The following is a 19,347-nucleotide window of genomic DNA, read 5'->3' on the forward strand; positions in this document are numbered from 1 at the left end:
AATTCTTGTTTAACTATAGTACAATAACTCAAGCCTCTTGTTTGTAGACACGTTACCGTCTGTAAGTTGTATTTTCTCACCATCAGGTACGTTCCAGAAAAGAAATAGCTATAATGCTAAGTAGGAAGTCCACATATTTGTCAAAATGAATGAAACTGCTTTATATATAAAAATAGATTGCTAGCTAAATTTCTATTCTAGTAAACCAAGAGATTAGAAGGCTCCTAAATAATGAATAAAATTCCATTTTCAGTACTTACACCAAGATCGTCTTTGCTATCATTTCCACTGGATTCCATTTCTGAAGACTTTGGCCCATCTAGACATAAAAGTTAAACTATGAAAAATACATGACTTGTCACCCCATTCCTAGAATAGCTCCAAATCACAAAGGATGTTGACACTTTCCCACTCCCCTTGTCAGCACATAAACCAGCTTGACACCAGCACCCTGTATCAGGGCCACAAGAGCAGCTTGAGGTCCCTGGGAATTTCGGTAGACTCAGCGTTCTACAAAGGCACACGGCAGCTTGTCCCAAGGCAATCCTGCCACAAGCAGCATCATGAGGAGACTTCTAGGAAGTAGCCTTCCTATCCCTCCATTCCTCCCTCCCTCCCTCCCTCCCTCCCTTTCCTCCCTCCCTTTCCTTCCTTCCTTCCTTCCTTCCTTCCTTCCTTCCTTCCTTCCTTCCTTCCTTCCTTCCTTCCTTCCTTCCTTCCTTCCTTCCTTTTCTCCAGCCTTCCTTCCTTTCTTACCTCTCTCTCTCCTTTGCTCCTTCTTTTCTTCCCTCTTATCCATCCTTCTTTATTCCTCCATCAAGAAGCACAGACTAGTGCCCAGGCCAGTTTGGCCCAGTGGATAGAGCGTCGGCCCGTGGGCTGAGGGGTCCCGGGTTCGATTCCAGTGAAGGGCATGTACCTTGGCTGCAGGCTCAATTCCCCATGAATTGAGCCACTGTTTCTAAATAAGTGTTCCTGAACTATGTTATCAAGAACTGCTTAGTCTCTGAGAACATTCCAGCCTAGATTAATCCAATTCTGATTCCACTCTTCTTACACCTGAGCTACTTAGCACTTCTGGGGGTAAAATCAACCAAAGCCGAGTACACTGGCATCACTCCAGGCTGATAGATCTCCAGCTACACTTCCAGCTGCCCTATGCCTAGTTTTGTGTGTCTTCTAAGCCGGTTTTCTCCTTCAGCAATTTCAAACCTCCATTCTCCTCAAACCTACAATACCAGTCACTTAGAAACTTCCTTAACTTTTTGTAATCAAACATATAAATATAAAAGCAGCTACATTCCTATGATCTTTCCTCCTATTATAATGGAAAAGGATCCTTCTAAACAATCTATAACCCTGATTCTATGCTCAGAATCCTTCCCCTCCAGCTTCCTCAGGGATTTTCCTCTCTCTGTTGCCTTGCTCCTCCCTTTTTGCAAGTCTTTCCCACTTATTATCTAAAAATGAGACTGCAGTCCAGCCAGCACGGCTCAGTTGTTGAGCATCAACCTATGAACCAAGAGGTCAAGGTTCGATTCACAGTCAGGGCACATGCCCGGGTTGTGGGCTCGATCGCCAGTGGGGGTGTGCAGGAGGGACCAATCAATGATTCTCTCCCATCATTGATGTTTCTGTTTCTTTCTCTTTCTTTCTTCCTCTCTCTCTCTCTCTCTCTCTCTCTCTCTCTCCCCTTCCTCTCTGTAATCAATAAAAATATTTTTTAAAGTGAGACAGAAAAAGAGAATTCCCCTACAGCTAGCTACCTCTCCCCTTAACAATCAAGAATTGTTCTATATATATTGTTCAGAATTCCTCCCTTTTTTTTTTTTCCTCATTTTACTGGAATCTATTTGCAACATCAACCGTTCTATTGAAACTGTTTTCCCCAAAATCAAAAAGTCTTTTTTTGCAAATTAAAATAGACCCTTTAGTCCTTATGTTATTTCTCACCCTTGTTGACTACTCCCTCCCTGTTTATTTTTTTAAATATTTTTGTATTGATTTCAGAGAGGAAGGAGAGGGAGAGAATGAAACATCAATGATGAGAATCTCTGACTGGCTGCCTCCTGCACAGCCCCTACTGGGGACTGAACCCAAAACCTGGGCATGTGCCCTGACCGGAATGGAACCGTACTTCCTGGTTCATAGGTCGATGCTCAACCAGTGAGCCACATCAGCCAGGTACTCCTCCCTCTTTAAATCCTCTGGGTCTTTAATTTCTGTGTTACCATCCTTCCTTCTATCCATCTCTTCTTTCTAGCTGCTGCTTTTCAGTCTCTTTGGTGGAATCACTACCGTGGACCATCCTTAGATGGTGATCTCCTCAGAGTTCCACCTCTGGCCTATCCAAATTCTCTCCTTGAGAAACCCCCTCTACTGCCACAGCTTTAATTTGATGTTTACTACTGCTGACTTCCAGATGTGCAATTCCCATCTAGCTACTTCCCTTAGGACTTGAAAGCTTGAACTGCCAATCTGAATATTCATGCACATATATTACAGGTGCTACTAATTTTGTAACTTCAAACTGTAGCTTACAATCTTTATGTCAAATTTCCTGCTGTTCCTTGTTCCTTGTCTCAGAACAATGAATGGCCCAAATGACACAGCCAAGATTCCTTCTTCTTCACTCCCACATGCCTTCAATCCTAAATCCTCCCAATTCTATTTTCTCTGTTCAGTCCCATTTATCTATCCCCCCTGCTAATCACCATCATCACTCATGTAGATTCCTATCATAAGTCTCCTAAAAAGTTACCCTGTCTCCAATCTTAATCACTCCCTCCAAATCTATTCACCATAACACAATCACAGTAATTCCTCTAAAATGCAGGTCTGATTATATTATTTCCCTGTTTAAAATCCTTTAATGTATTTATCCTGTGAATAAGGTCCACATTTCTGAACAGGTTTGCAAGACCCTGAAAACCCTATGCACTACTGACCTCTTCACCACTTGATTCAATATTCCTGGACTCACACTCGATGTTGCAGCCATAACTTACTTAGCACTCTTACTTCTAAATCTTTAAAGATGCTATTCTCTTCTAAATCATTATCACCATGCTTTTGGTCCAGCTAATTCCTCCTTTAGTTCTTAGCTTACTTCCTCCAAGATTGTCTCGACTGTCCCATGCTCAAAATACTAACGCTTCATCTTGGTGAGTCTCCATATGCTCTCATAACATTATGTACCCATTATTTTTGTTACTGTCATGCAACTGCTATATACCTTTGCTAAACCTCAAGGTGTAAGGAATGCTGAGCTCCTGCCCACCCCTGAAATAGAGCAACTTCCACAATGCCTGCCATACAGTAAGCATTCTATATACATTTAGTGCATCAATGGCTGGGTCAATTACCCTCTCATTTCAATAAAGTATAGGGATCAAGACCATGGCTTAACTCAGACAGACATGGGTTTAAATCCTGCCTGAGAAACTTCCTATCCTGAGATCTTGTGTACCTTTTGGAGCCTCAGTTTCTTTACCTACAAAGTGAGGGCACTAGTGTCAACTTCATAGGTTCATTGTGAAAATTAAATGCGATAATTCACTTTTATTCAATGAATGCTTACTGAGCACTAGCGTTAGTCAATGTGTTTCCACCATGTCTCTCACCATTCTCCTTTATGTAAATACCAAATACTGACAAAGCAATGGTAATATGTTACGTTTATATAAAACTTTTCTGCTCACAAAACACTTCCACACACATTAACTCATTTAGTCCTCACGAGGCCTTGTCAAGTGATTAATATCTCAGTTTTACAGCCATTAATCAAATGACTCCTGCTGTTATTTTTCTCTTTTTGTTTGGCTTGTACGCTGTTCATTATTATTAGTGCAGACCCCACCTCCCAATTAATTTTTCAAATTCCCTCAACAGCAGCTCAAATGGCACCTCCTTCATGGACTTTTCCTTGACCCTTCAACTAGATGAGCATGAACACAGCATATTCTCTAATGAGACTTACTATTCTCACCAGTATTAGAGATACATGTCTTTCTTCCCTATTTAATTACTAATATAGTTATAGTAAACTGTACCTTATTATAATTATACTAGGAGCCCAGCCCATGATTTAAAATCTCGCAGCGCTGCCCACCCTCCGATCTGGCCCTGCCTCCCTCTCCGGCCCTTGAAGCAGCTGCGGCCACTGCTGATCAGGCCCTCCCCCAGTACAGGTGCGCGGAGGCCCCTGCTGCCCTGCCCCCAACGCTGCACACCCAATGTCCTGTTAATGAGCATATTTCTCTATTATATATATAATTTGCAATGTCATGCAGAGCACCTTCTAAACAATAAGCATTTAAATATTATCTGCTTCGGGGAGAAAACCAAGATGGCGGCATAAGTAAACACCGGAAATTGCTGCCTCACACAACTTCAAAAAAACAACTAAAAGACAAAACGGACATCATCCAGAACCACAGGAAGGCTGGCTGAGTGGAAATTCTACAACTAGAAGGAAAGAGAAAAGCACACTGAGACTCACAGGAGGTGCGGTGTGGAAATAAAGTGCAGAGGTACGGAGGCGCACGTGGAAAGGGCTGGCAACTGAGGACACGGTTGTCTTTTTCAATTGGGAGGGAGACACAAGCTCCTGACTGTTACGGGCGAGTCTCTGGGGACCCAGACTCATACAGGGAGAAACTGGACTGTGTGGCATCAGGCAGAACTCAAGGGCAGCTTTCTCTCAGAGGTGCTTGCAGCTACTACCTCGGAACAGTGAGACCCGGGGCCTTTTAGGGCAGGGCTGATGATCAGCCATAGCTGTTTGCTAGACCCTGTTGATTTCCTGGGACCCCGCCCCACCCAAGCTGTGTGCAGAGGTTTTTGCATATGAATGGGCTGGCCCTTTGAGATCTAAAATTACCTAACTAACTGCAGCTGGGTCAGAGAGACCCAGAACTTCCAAAAAGAAGGCACAAGGCCCCACAGCTGCTTGCATTGCTTCACAGCTGGGCCTCATCTAGGCACCTGCAAACTCCAAACAAAGAAAAGGAATCTGCAGATCTCTCTGTAGCTCCTGCTTGGTAGCCTCAGGCAGAGGCTAAATTAGCACCTCCTTAGAGATCCAAGAGCCAGTATACCCAGTGGTCAGAGTGGACCATACAGATTACAACTCCTCAGATCCATAAGGGACACACTCAGGGGGCAGACTCAGCAAGCACCAAAGCCCCACTGAAGCAAGTCTTGCCCCAGAAGAGTGTCTCCAGCACAGAAGTTCTCCCACCATAACCACAGCTGATTCTCACAGCCAATTGGCCTGGAGGTAAATTCCTCCCAGTGATACCTACAACAATCAAGGCTTAACTACAACAAGACTGTGCACAAAGCCCACAAAGGGGTGCACCAAGAGTGTCCACCTCAGGTAATTGGGGAGGTTGAACCACTGGGCCCTATAGGACACCTAGCACACAAAGCCACTCTATCAACACAGGGAAGCATAAAAAATGCGGAGACAAAGAAACAGGTCACAAATGACAGAAATGGAGGAAAGCAAACTACTGGATATAGAGTTCAAAACCACACTTATAAGGTTTTTCAAGAATTTTCTAGAAACCACTGATAAATTTAGTGAGACCCTCGAGGATATGAAAAAGGACCAACTAGAAATTAAGCATACACTGACTGAAATAAAAAATATTATACAGTGACCCAACAGCAGACTAGAGGATCCCAAGAATCAAGTCAAAGATTTGGAATACAAAGAAGCAAAAAACGCCGAACCAGAAAAACAAAAAGAAAAAAGAATCCAAAAACATCAAGATAGTGTAAGGAACCTCTAGGACAATTTCAAGCGTACCAACATCTGAATTATAGGGGTGTCAGAAGAAGAGAGAGAGCAAGATATTGAAAACCTATTTGAAGAAATAATGACAGAAAACTTCCCCTACATGGTGAAAGAAATAGACTTACAAATCCAGGAAGTGCAGAGAACCCAAAACAAAAGGAATCCAAAGAGGACCACACCAAGACACATCATAATTAAAATGCCAGGGGCAAAAGACAAAGAGAGAATCTTAAAAGCAGCAAGAGAAAAACAGTTAGTTACCTACAAGGGAATACCCATACGATTGTCAGCTGATTTCTCAACAGAAACTATGCAGGCCAGAAGGGAGTGGCAAGAAATATTCAAAATTATGAATAGCAAGAACCTACAACCTGGATAAGTAATCTTTATCCAGCAAAGCTATCATTCAGAATTGAAGGTCAGATAAAGAGCCTCACAGATAAGAAAAAGCTAAAGGAGTTCATCACCACCAAACCAGGATTATATGAAATGCTGAAAGGTATCCTTTAAGAAGACAATTTGATGAACAGAATAAACTGGTGAATATAATAGAATCAGGGACATAGAAAGGGAGTGGACTGACAATTCTCAGGGGAGAAGGGGTGTGGGAGGTGCGGGAAGAGACTACACAAAAATCATACACCTATGGATGAGGACAGTGGCAGGGGTAAGGGCAGAAGGTGGGGTGGGAACTGGGTGGGAACTGGGGGAAAATAAGAGGAACAACTGTAATAATCTGAACAATAAAGATTTAATTTAAAAAAAAATAATAAATAAATAAATAAATAAATATGTGCTTAATCAAATATTGTTCAAATACCCCCAAAAATGAACATGTAAAAATTTTTAAATAGCACTACTTTAATTATACATATACTAGAGGCCCGGTGCACGAATTTGTGCATCAGTGGGGTCCCTCGGCCTCGCCTGCGGGATCGGGCCGAAACCGGCTCTCTGACATCCCCCGAGGGGTCCCAGTTTGCAAGAGGGCGCAGGCCAGGCTGAGGCACCCCACTGGTGCACAATTGGGGCCGGGGAGGGACCACGGGAGGGCTCCAGGGTATGTCCAGCCCATCTAGCTCAGTCCCGATCGGCTGGACCTCAGCAGCAAGCTAACCTACCAGTCAGAGCGTCTGCCCACTGGTGCTCAGTGTATGTCATAGCAACTGGTCGACCAGTCGACTGTCTGCCCCCTGGTGGTCAGTGTACGTCATAGCGAGCAGTTTAGGGGCCTTAGTATATCATTAGCATATTACACTTTGATTGGTTGAACGGACAACCAGACACTTAGCATACTAGGCTTTTATTATATAGGATTTTCATTCTATTAAGCTTGAATTAATGGGGGAAAACAATTTCAAAAACCTAACAAAAATAATTCATTTAATTATAACTACCTAGAGGCCTGATGCATGAAGTTCGTGCAAGGGTAGGCCTTCCTTCCCCGGGCTGCCGGCACTGACTTCCGTCTGGCACCCAGGACCCGGACTTCCCTCTGGCTGCCAGCAGGCACCCGGGACCCAGGTTTCCCTCTGGCCACCGACAGGCACCCAGGACCCGGGCTTTCCTTGCAGCCCTGGCTTCGTCTGGAAGTTTGTCCAGAAAGACGTCCGGTCTAATTAGCATATTATGCTTTTATTATTATAAATAATAGAAATCCAGGCCACAGGTCTACTTCTTTGCTTATTATTCAAAAAAACTTTTCTAAAATAATAAACACTTCAAAAAAAATAATGCCTTCCCCCCAAACATATACCCTTTCCTAAGAAAACATTTACCAATATATTTATATTAACTTTCTACTGATGTTTTAATCTTTTTATATTCTTAATGTTATATACTTCTGATGGATACCTTGGATATATATGTAATATATATATTTCCTAACTCCAGTGGGTTGCTTTGAGGTGGTTTAAGGAAAAGAATGCCTGAAAAATAATAAGTTCCTCATTAAATGTTAGTTAAATCTAAGTACAAAATGTTTAAATAAGATAATTGATTAGACCAGCAACAGAGCATATACTCAAATTATTTTTCTGGTGTATTTTCACATATCCATTCACATAAGCCTAATTTCCCTGATTACTAAACAGGATATATGTAAGTGTACTGAAAAAATTAGAAAATCATGAAACAGAGTAAAATTTTCCTTCATAGGTTCACAGAGTAAACCTATGGTGCTCAAACCAATCACCAAATATATGTAGATGCCACGGATGTGTACAAAGTAACAAGAAACATAAAAACAAGAAAGAGATTTTGGCCTTAAGGCTACCACAGATAGCAATTATATGGTCTTTTATTCAGCTTCTAGTTCTTTAATTTGCCACCATTATTAAAAAGTATTTTTAATACATACACACAAGTATTTCTTACCTGCTTTATCCAGTGATGGCATATTAAAACTTCTGAGTTCTGCGGGTCCAGAGAGTCTACCAGTATTAGAATAAAATCTGTCTTGCCTTTGTGGAGGAAGAGCTGGATCAGAATAAGGTTGGCCTACAAAACAAGTTTTAAAACATTCTCTTTAGAAAAAAAATAAATAAAGTTTACTTAAGTTTAATATATTGAACGTAGAGACTTCTCTTGCTTCCTAAAAAGATAATATGGTAGACAATAGTAAAGAATTTTAGGAAAATTACATATTGCACTAAAAGCAATAACTATTTGCTTTTGTAGTAAACACAAGCATGATATGCTACACTGGATTTTAAAAGTTCATTTATAATGTGTAAATTAAAATACAGGGTGGGGCAAAAGTATGTTTACAATTGTGGATACATGAAACAGAGTTTATTATCTTTTTTTTTATTTTTAGAAAAGCAGGCAAGAATTTATTGACCACAACAAAAACACACTTAGGACAGTGAAACAGGGAAGGGTGTAGAATAAGCAACCGGAGAACCTAGGCTGGGCTGCTTTGGCTCACTGGGAAGTCAGGAAAGGCGGCCTTGGAAACAGGTTCAGGGGTCTAGCCCAGGATGAGTTACTGCTGCCCACTGCTCCACTTACTGCAAGTCTCATGGGGTCCCTTGAAGTTTAGGAGATAAGTGCTAATGGGGAAAAAGAGGGAAGGAAAGGCATGGCATGCTACCTGGAGGGAGAGTGCCCTGAGTTGATTCTTGTATTATTATTATTTACTAGAGGCCCAGTGCACGAAATTCGTAGGGATCAGGCCTAAACCAGCAGTCAGACATCCCTCTCGCAAACTGGGACCGCTCACTCCTAACCACTCGCCTGCCTGCCTGCTCACCCCTAACTGCTCACCTGCCTACCTGCTTGCTCACCCCTAACTGCTCTCCTGCTTGCCTGCTCGCCCCTAACCGCTTGCCTGCCTATGCTTGCTCACCCCTAACTGCTCGCCTGCCTGCCTGCTCAGTGTGCGTCATAGTAACCAGTCGTTCTGGTCGTTCTGCCGTAACAGTCGCTTAGGCGTTCATATATATAGATCAGGGGTCCTCAAACTTTTTAAACAGGGGGCCAGTTCACTGTCCCTCAGACCGTTGGAGGGCCGGACTATAGTTTAAAAAAAACTATGAACAAATTCCTATGCACACTGCACATATCTTATTTTGAAGTAAAAACACAACATGGGAACAAATACAATATTTGTATTTGCATGTGGCCCACGGGCCGTAGTTTGAGGACCCCTGATTATTGTACTATTTTCCATACAACTGTAAACCTACTTTTGCCCCACCCTGTATATGAACAGAATTTAGTTATATATATTCATTTAACTTTAAATTTAATAATAGAAGTGCATACAACAAAATATCATAGAGAGACTTTGAAAAGATAGCTACTAGCAAAGAAAGAAAAATAGAATATTTTGTCAGTATAGCAAGATATATAACAGTACAGACAATGATAAAAGAAATGGTCACTAAAGCAGAAAGAGTACTATTCAGAGGTCATTTGTGATGACATTCTCAGAAACTTCAATATTTTGGAATTTAGCATCCTTCCAAAACTAAAGGGGAAGATATCTGATGCAATAGATAAATAGAAGGTTCATAATGCTCAGATTAAGGACATTTGGATCGATGCAATATTGGGCACAGACTCTGAATCAGGAGCTTCAACAGCCACCCTACTTTGTCCCCAGGAGTTAAGATGGCAAAATGGTCATTCCTGGGTTCTTATCATCATTCATGAAATAAAACAGGTAGTCTATCTCATCTTTGATAGGTGATGGTAGACTTTGGATAGATTAGGTTTGCACTTGCCCAAGTCCAAAAATATGGGAAGGTCAAAGATGGTGAATTGTATGACTCTCTCCTATCCTTATAGATCTGGACAAAGAGCCCCAAACTACCTTTCTTTTTTTTCTTTTTTTTAAGTTTATAATGGTCTTTATTATCCATGAATGAGTGAGATCATGTGGTATTTTTCCTTCATTGACTGGCTTATTTCACTTAGCATAATGCTCTCCAGTTCCATCCATGCCATTGCAAATGGTAAGAACTCCTTTTTTACAGCAGCATAGTATTCCATCGTGTAGACGTACCACAGTTTTCTAATCCATTCATCTACTGATGGGCACTTAGGCTGTTTCCAGGTCTTAGCTATGGTGAATTGTGCTGCTATGAACATAGGGGTGCATATATCCTTTCTGATTGGTGTTTCTGTTTTCTTGGGATATATTCCTAGAAGTGGGATCACAGGGTCAAATGGGAGTTCCATTTTTAGTTTTTTGAGGAAACTCCATACTGTCTTCCATAGTGGCTGCACCAGTCTGCATTCCCACCAGCAGTGCACGAGTGTTCCTTTTTCTCCACATCCTCTCCAGCACTTGTCGTTTGTTGATTTGTTGACAGGTGTAAGATGGTACCTCATTGTTGTTTTGATTTGCATCTCTCGGATGATTAGTGACTTTGAGCATGTTTTCATATGTCTCTTAGCTTTCTGAATGTCCTCTTTTGAAAAGTGTCTATTTAGGTCCTTAGACCATTTTTTGATTGGATTGTTTATCTTCCTTTTGTTAAATTGTATGAGTTCCCTATAAATGTTGGAGATTAAACCCTTATCAGTGATAACATTGGCAAATATGTTCTCCCATGCAGTGGGCTTTCTTGTTGTTTTGTTGTTGGTTTCTTTTGCTGTGCAGAAGCTTTTTATTTTCATGTAGTCCCATTTGTTTATTTTCTCTTTAGTTTCCAATGCCCTAGGAGCTGTATCAGTGAAGAAATTGCTCGGGCATATGTCTGAGATTTTGTTGCCTTTGGATTCTTCTAGTATTTTTATGGTTTCCCGTCGTACATTTAAGTCCTTTATCCATTTTGAGTTTATTTTTGTGTATGGTGTAAGTTGGTGGTCTAGCCAAACTACCTTTCATAACTGTCCTAGGAAGTTCATAATGTGAACTCCATACAATGGTAAAGATGTCAGTCCTCATCTGACTCCGTCACATGGGACCTTACTGATATGCCTCTCTGACACAAAGCCAAGAAATCATCTGGCATCAAGAGAAAGAATTATATTTAACTAGAGGCCCAATGTACGAAATTCGTGCAAGAGTAGGCCTTCCTTTCCCCAACTGCCGGCACCGGCTTCCCTCTGGCACCCAGGACCCAGACTTCCCTCCGGCCGCCAGCAGGCACCAGAGATCTGGACTTCCATCCGGCTGTGGCAGGCACCTGGGACCCAGGCTTCCCTCGCAGTCCCAGGTTCATCTGGAAGGTCGTCCAGAAGGACATCCGGTCTAATTAGCATATTACACTTTTATTATTATAGACTAGAGGCCTGGTGCATAAAATTCGTGCACGGGGGGGGGGGGGGGTGTCCCTCAACCCAGCCTGCACCCTCTCCAATCTGGGACCCCTCAGGGGCAGTCAGACATCCCTCTCATAATCCGGGACCACTGGCTCCTAACTGCTCCCCTGCTGGCCTGATCGCCCACAAATGCCCTCCCCTGCCGTGACCTGCCTCCTCCGCCAGGACCCGCCTCATCCGTGTGAGGCAGCGGAGACACCGGGACTGGCCTCCTCCGCGCTGCGTGGAGCCACAGGACCCCCAGGCCTCACCCTGCGGAGCGGCCACCGGGCCCCTCCTCCACTGTGCGCGCAGCCATCTTCATGGTGGACTTCTTGTGGCGGCCTTCTTGTGGAACATGGCGCAAGGTGCGACGCCACCTAGGCTTTTATTATATAGGATGAGCTCCCAAGGGTTAAGGGATGTGACTTAGGAGAGAAAGATATAGATAGGCTTGAAGGCTCATTTTCTCCCCCCTTTCAGAATCTTAGCAAAGAGCTGTCTCAATGGGTCTGAATTAGCCCCAAGGAAGAAAAGACCAAGGACCAAGAACTAAACTGAGTTTTCCCTTCCTACTTCACAACATGGGATCAATTAAATGATAGAGTTGGGCAAAGGGATAAAATAAGCAAACCTGAAAACCTCACAACTCTTTCTTATTCAGGTCTCAGACACCATATCAGAATATTGCTTCTAAAATACATCACCACAATATCACCAACTTCAGAAATATAAAATTTTGCTATAAGTTTTCTATTTTATAAATCATATACCCATGGTGCCCTCTATTGCCAAAAATAATCCATTCCTTAAATCTATCAGAGCCTATTATGTACCAGGTACTAGTGATTCAACATTGATTTTGATACAGTCTATGCTCTTAATCTAATAACAGAAACACATACACACAATGTGATCAGTGCCTTAGTAAAGAGGCATACAAATAACAGGAGAGGTGGCCTATCTGATTCTGACTGAAAGAATAAGAAATGATTCTAGAGAAGATCAAGGTGCAAAAGCGACCTGAGAGCCCCATGAAATCTGTACCTGAGGGGTATCTTCACAAGGACCTAAGATTGCCACTAGGGGAGAAGCAGGGTCACCTGGGAAAGCGACACCCATTGCCAAAGCAGAGATGGGATTGGAGAAGAGACTATGCTAAGCCCTGCTTTGCAGACTTGAGGACACACAGGACCAGGCACCTGCCTGGCTCTCTCCTCATGGCCAAGACAGTTGGTTGCCCTCCATAGACTCATACTCCCTTTCCATAATGGAGAGCTATTTCTGGGGAGCAGGTGCTCAGCTACAGACCTCATTTTAGCACCTCATTTTAGCATCCAGGAAGGACCAAGAGAATGGCACATAGGATGTGGGTGAAAATGAATAAAGGGTGGGAATAGGTGTACAGGGCATTCTGAAGCAGTTTCATAAACTAAGAATTAGAATAAAAATCAATAGGTCTAGTTTAAACAACGCTGTTCAATCTCTTTTCATTCCAAAACACATCTTGGACTGCAATTGTTCCCTGAATACCTGCTTTAATAATCTGGAAAGTGGACACTAGGATATCCACTTTCACCACTATCATTCTACATCGTACTAGAAGTCCTAGCCACAGCAATCAGACTAGAAGAAGAAATAAAAGGCATCCAAATTGGAAAGGAGGAAGTACAGTAAAACTGTCATTATTCGCAGATGACATGATAGTGTACACAGAAAACCCTAAATTGGACAGGTACGTGAAAAGAAATGAAACTAGACCTAAAGACTCCACCAAAAAACTATTAGATCTAATAAATGCATTCAGCAAAGGAGCAGGATAGAAAATCAATATCCAGACATTGATAGCATTTTTATATGCGAATAATAAACTACCAGAAAGAGAAACTAAGAAAACAATCCCATTTACTATTGTAACAACAAAAACAAAAAATAAGATACCTACAAATAAATTTCTATACTGAAAACTATAGGACATCGAAGAAAGAAATTAAGGAAGACACAAGTAAGTAAAAGCATTAACTGTGTTCACTGATTAGAAGATATAAAATCATTAAAATGCCTATACTACTACACAAAGCAATCTATAGTCAATGCAATTCCTATTAAAATACCAATGGCATATGTCACAGATCTAGAACAAATATTCCAAAAACTTAGATGGAACCTAAAATGACCCAGAATAGAGGCAACAATCTTGAGAAAGAAAAACAAAGTTGGAGCGATCACAATACTGGATATCAAACTATATTACAAGGCCACTGTAATCAAAACAGCCTGGTACTGGCATAAAAACAGGCAGATAGATCAATGGAGCAGAAATGAGAACCCAGAAATCAACCCACACCTTTATGGTCAATTAATATTTGAAAAAGGAGGCAAGAGCATACAATGGAATAAAGATATTATCTTCAATAAATGATGTTGGGGAAAATTGGACAGGTACATGCAAAGAAATGAAACTAGACCATCAACTTATACCATACATAAGAATAAACTCAAAATGGATAAAAGATTTAAATGTAAGTCGTGAAACCATAAAAATCCTAGAAGAAAACATCTTCTCATAGAAATATTATTGCCAATCTATCTCCTAGGGCAGTGGTCGGCAAACTGCGGCTCGCGAGCCACATGCGGCTCTTTGGCCCCTTGAGTGTGGCTCTTCCTAAGTCTTAGGAGTACCCTAATTAAGTTAATAACAATGTACCTACCTATAGAGTTTAAGTTTAAAAAATTTGGTTCTCAAAAGAAATTTCAATCGTTGTACTGTTGATATTTGGCTCTGTTGACTATGAGTTTGCCGAACACTGTCCTAGGGCAAGGGAAACAAAGGAAAAACATAAACAAATGGGACTACAGCATACTAAAAATCTTCTGCACAGCAAAAGAAACCATCAATAAAATGAAAAGAGAGAGCAATGCATGGGAGAACAAATTTACCAATGCTACATCTAATAAGTGGTTAATTTCCAAAACACATTAAGTACTTATACAACTCAACACCAGAAGACAAACAATCCTATTAAAAAATGGGATAAGGACCTGAATATACACTTCTCCAAAGAGGTTATACAGATGGCCAGTGGACAGATGAAAAAAAAATGCTCAATGTCACTAATCATCAGAGAAATGCAAATTAAAACTACAATATATCACCTCGCATCTGCCAGAATGGCTACCATTAATAAATCAACAAACAAAATAGGCTGGCGAAGATGTGGAGAAAAGGGAACCCTAGCACACTGGTGGTGGGAATGCAGACTGGTGCAGCCACAATGGAAAACAGTATGAAGTTTCCTCAAAAAATTAAAAATAGAACTGCCTTGGACCCAGCAATCCCACTTCTGGAAATACATCCTAAGAACCCTGAAACACCAATCAAAAAGATATGCACCCCTATGTTCACAGCAGCATTGTTTACAACAGCCAAGATCTGGAAATAGCCCACATGCCCATCAACAAATGAGTGGATAAAAAGCAGTGGTACATTTACACAATGGAAATACTACAGGGCTGTAAAAACAAAGGAACTCTTAACTTTTGCTACAGCATAGGCAGACCTAGAGATTATTATGCTAAGCAAAATAAGCCAGTGAGAGGAAGACAAATATCATATAATCTCAATTATATGTGAAATCTAATGAACAAAATAAAGTGGCAAATAAAATAGAACCAGAAATATGGCTATATGGTACAGACTGACAAATGTCAGAGTGGAGGTAAGTGGGGCAGATGGGATGAAAAAAGGTGAAGAGACTAGCCAAAGAACATATATGCATAGCCATTGAACACATACAACAGTATGGTGAGAGTCAGAAGAAGGGGAGGGTGCGATTGGGTAGAGGTGGGCATAGGGGGTAAATGGGGGACATCTGTAATATTGTCAACAATAAAAATAAAATATTAAGAAAGAAAACAGAATGTGAAGAAAATCTAATAATTAAGAAATTTAAAATAGAATAAAAAGAAACATTTCCTGAAAGTAGTTGCTAAAAGCAATTATATGAATAGGTTATGACTCAGGAATAGAGACCAATAGTATATGATGACTTGGGAATAAAGAAACCAATGGGGCCCTGCCAGCATGGATCAGTGGTTGAGTGTCAACCAATGAACCAGGAGGTCATGGTTCAATTCCCAGTCAGAGTACATGCCCGGGTTGTGGGCTTGATCCCCAGTGGGGATGTGCAAGAGGCAGCCAATCAATGATTCTCTCTCATCATTAATGTTTCTCTCTCTCCCTTCCTCCTGACATCAATAAAAATATCTTAAAAAAAAAAAAAAGAAAGAAACCAATAGGATAGAAAGAATGTTTAGAAACAGAGCTATGCAAATATGGAGATTTAAGATAAAAGTGATATTTTAAATTGATGATCTAATATATAGTATTAAAATAATGTCTATCTTCATTTTGAGCAAGCGCCTGCCTGATTTGACCAACTGGGAGATCTTCAGATAATGAACCATGAAATCCTGCTATGTGGCAGCACTATGCAATAATTTTTCCTTTGCCACCAGTCAGCTTCAGGGATCAAGGACAGCAGAACACATAACTGGCTCGTGCATGTTATTGTAAAAGCATATTTTAACAAGTTAACTGCCACGCGTCCAAAACGGAAACCATCCCCATGTGCCACGATATTTTGAATTTAATTTAAAAAATCAACTTGCAATAAATATTATAAAAACAAATATATTACAATTCGGGTGTTACTGAATATTTTCAGTTGAAAATTCTCACGAAAAATGATTTTTTAAAGCGTCTATAGACCTTATGGCATACAAAGGGTTAAAGTTATAAATACTGTACATTGAGTTAATGAGGAGGCTGGGATGCAGATGGAACATGTCTGGGACACATTCAACCATCAGGGAGGAGAGAGTTTTTTTTGTTTGTTTGTTTTGTTTTTTTTTATATATATTTCATTGACTTTCTACAGAGAGGAAGGGAGAGAGATAGAGAGCCAGAAACATCGATGAGAGAGAAACATCGACCAGCTGCCTCCTGCACATCTCCTACTGGGGATGTGCGCGCAACCCAGGCACATGCCCTTGACCGGAATCGAACCCGAGACCCTTCAGTCCACAGGCCGACGCTCTATCCACTGAGCCAAACCGGTTTCCGCGGAGGAGAGAGTTTTTAAGAACCAGATTGGCAATGTAGCTCATGGCAGCTACACTCTGTGGGAGGAGGATTTGAAATGTACCAAACAGCTTGGATTGACTCATTACCGCTTCTCTCTTTCCTGGTCACGTCTGCTACCTGATGGGACAACAGGTTTCATTACCATAAAGGAGCTGAATTCATGGAGCTAATGAACTAGCACAGAGGTTAGCACTAAGGCATCTGGAGTCCATGTACCAGGGCTAAGTGCCAGCTATGTCACTTCCTACCTATGAATTGACTATTACAACAAGATTATTGATGATTTGTTAGCAAATCGGGTTACGCCCATAGTGACTCTCTACCATTTTGATTTGGCTCAGACCTTAGAAGACCAAGGAGGTTGGTTGTCAGACACAATCACTGAATCCTTTTTTTTTTTTTTTCATTGAATCCTTTGATGAATATGCCTGGTTTTGCTTCAAGACATTTGGGGATCAAGTCAAGCAGTGGATCACCACAAATAAGCCTAATTTGTTTGCCCTGTTGGCATATGATTTGGGTGCATTTCCTCCTGGTACACCTCACCTAGGAACTGGAGGCTATGAGGCAGCTCATAATTTGATTAAGGCCCATCCCAGAGCCTGGCTCAGCTATGCTTCCTAATTCCAAAAAGAGCAGAAGGGTATGGTGTCCCTACCATTGTTTTGTGGCTAGGTGGAACCAGCAAATCCCAGTTCAGTGTCTGACCAGGAAGCTGCTAAAAGAGCCCTGGCTTTCCACTTGCATTTCTTTGCTAAACCCATTTTTATTGATGGTGATTATCCAGAAGTTGTCAAGTCCCAGATCGCCTCCATGAGTAAAAATCAAGGCTATCCATCATCAAGGCTTCCAGAATTTACAGAAGAGAAGAGAATGATCAAAGGCACAGTTGATTTATTTGCTGTGTAATATTATTCAAGTCGCCTCGTCAAGTACTGGGAGAACAACAGAGGAGAACTGGGTGTTCTCCAGGGTGTGGAGATGGACATTTTTCCAGACCCAGCTTGGATAAGTGTGGATTGGGTCTATGTGGTGCCGTGGAGAATATAAAAACTACTGAAATATATTAAGGATAGGTATAATAACCCTGTAATTTACATCACCGAGAATGGGTTTCCCCAGGGACCCCACATCTCTTGATGACACTCAACGCTGGGAGTATTTCAGACAGACATTGCAGGAACCGTTCAAAGCTATCCAGCTTGATAAAGTCAACCTTCAATTGTATTGCGCATGGTCTCTTCTGGATAACTTTGAGTGGAACCAGGGTTACAGCATGCGGTTTGGTTCCTTCCACATTGATTTTGAAGACCTGACTAGACCCAGAGTCCCTTACACATCAGCCAAGGAGTATGCCAAGGTCATTAGAAATTATGGCTTAGTAGAGGAACATCTATAGAAAAGATAGACGGGTGATATCACCCAGAGAAGAGGCCTCTCTGTTTGCAAAGAAATCTGCTTTGGGGATCCCTCAGACAACCTCACGTTGCCTTTGTAACCAACAGGTCCTCCAAGCTGATCCGTGATTGTAAAGTCTGAATTTGTAATTCAGGGGATATATTTAATGATGGTGTTTCCTTTCTGTGCATTTGGATCAATGGGGCTTTTAGAAAAAGAGAAGAAAAACACTGAAATTGATTTTTATATTAAGAAATCAGCCGAAACCGGTTTGGCTCAGTGGATAGAGCGTCGGCCTGCAGACTGAAAGGTCCCAGGTTCGATTCCGGTCTAAGGGCATGTACCTGGGTTGCAGGCACATCTCCGGTGGGAGATGTGCAGGAGGCAGCTGATCGATGTTTCTCTCTCATCGATGTTTCTAACTCTCTATCTCTCTCCCTTCCTCTCTGTAAAAAATCAATAAAATATATTTTTTTTAAAAAAAGAAATCAGATAGACTTAGAAACTTCTATGTAAATTCTTTAAATTTTTCTAGAAAAAATAATGCAATATATATTATTGATTTGCAACTCTAATAGCTGACCATTTATTATAAAAAAATAAATAAATAATAAAATAAAATAATGTCTATCTAATGGGGAAAAATACCTCCTCACACTAAATACTAAAACAAAAATAAAATCTTGATTAAAGGCTTAAAAAACAAAATTTTAAATTTTTAGATAAATACAAGGAATAACTTTTTGATCTAGGAATAGGTCTTAAATAAAACAATATTCTATAAAAATAAAGATTATTTTTATAAGGGTTAGCTTATCTATAATAATTTGAAACATCCACTAAAATGAATTGAGAAAATATTTGCAAAAGACAGAAGAGCCGTATTCAAAAGATACTAAAAATTCCTATTAAGGATGAGATAAAATGGATCAGTCGATTTAAAGAAGGAAACACAAATGATTAACAAACATGAAAAGGTACTCAAGCTCACTAATAATCAAAGAACTACAAAGAGAGAGAAAACAAGATAGTAGGTAAACACTGGTACTCACCGCCTTCCACAACCACATCAAAATTACAACTAAAATAGAGAACAACCATCATTCAGAACTGCCTGAAATCTGGTTGAATGGAAGTCCTACAACTAGAGAAAGAACAAAGTACTAGGTGTACCAGTTAATAATGTGCTTTTTTTAAACAGATGGAGTTACACATATGTTGATATATATGCGATTTGATATGTATG

At 40.9% G+C, this 19,347-nt stretch overlaps 1 protein-coding gene and 1 pseudogene across 1 annotated transcript in view; one reads left to right on the plus strand and one right to left on the minus strand.

Moving 5' to 3' along the window:
• The window catches only part of MIA2 (MIA SH3 domain ER export factor 2), a 122,675-nt gene that overhangs the window by 2,097 nt on the left and 101,231 nt on the right, over positions 1–19,347 (minus strand). The window contains 2 exon segments of the mRNA XM_070431775.1: positions 261–319; positions 8,180–8,302. Coding sequence (XP_070287876.1) covers positions 261–319; positions 8,180–8,302 — 182 coding nt within the window.
• On the plus strand, positions 15,246–18,134 carry LOC138998794 (cytosolic beta-glucosidase-like; annotated as a pseudogene).

This window comes from Myotis yumanensis, unplaced genomic scaffold (genome assembly GCF_028538775.1).
Source record: "Myotis yumanensis isolate MYYU_CA2020_CCGP unplaced genomic scaffold, mMyoYum1.0.hap1 SCAF_1, whole genome shotgun sequence".
Taxonomy (NCBI): Eukaryota; Metazoa; Chordata; class Mammalia; order Chiroptera; family Vespertilionidae; genus Myotis; species Myotis yumanensis.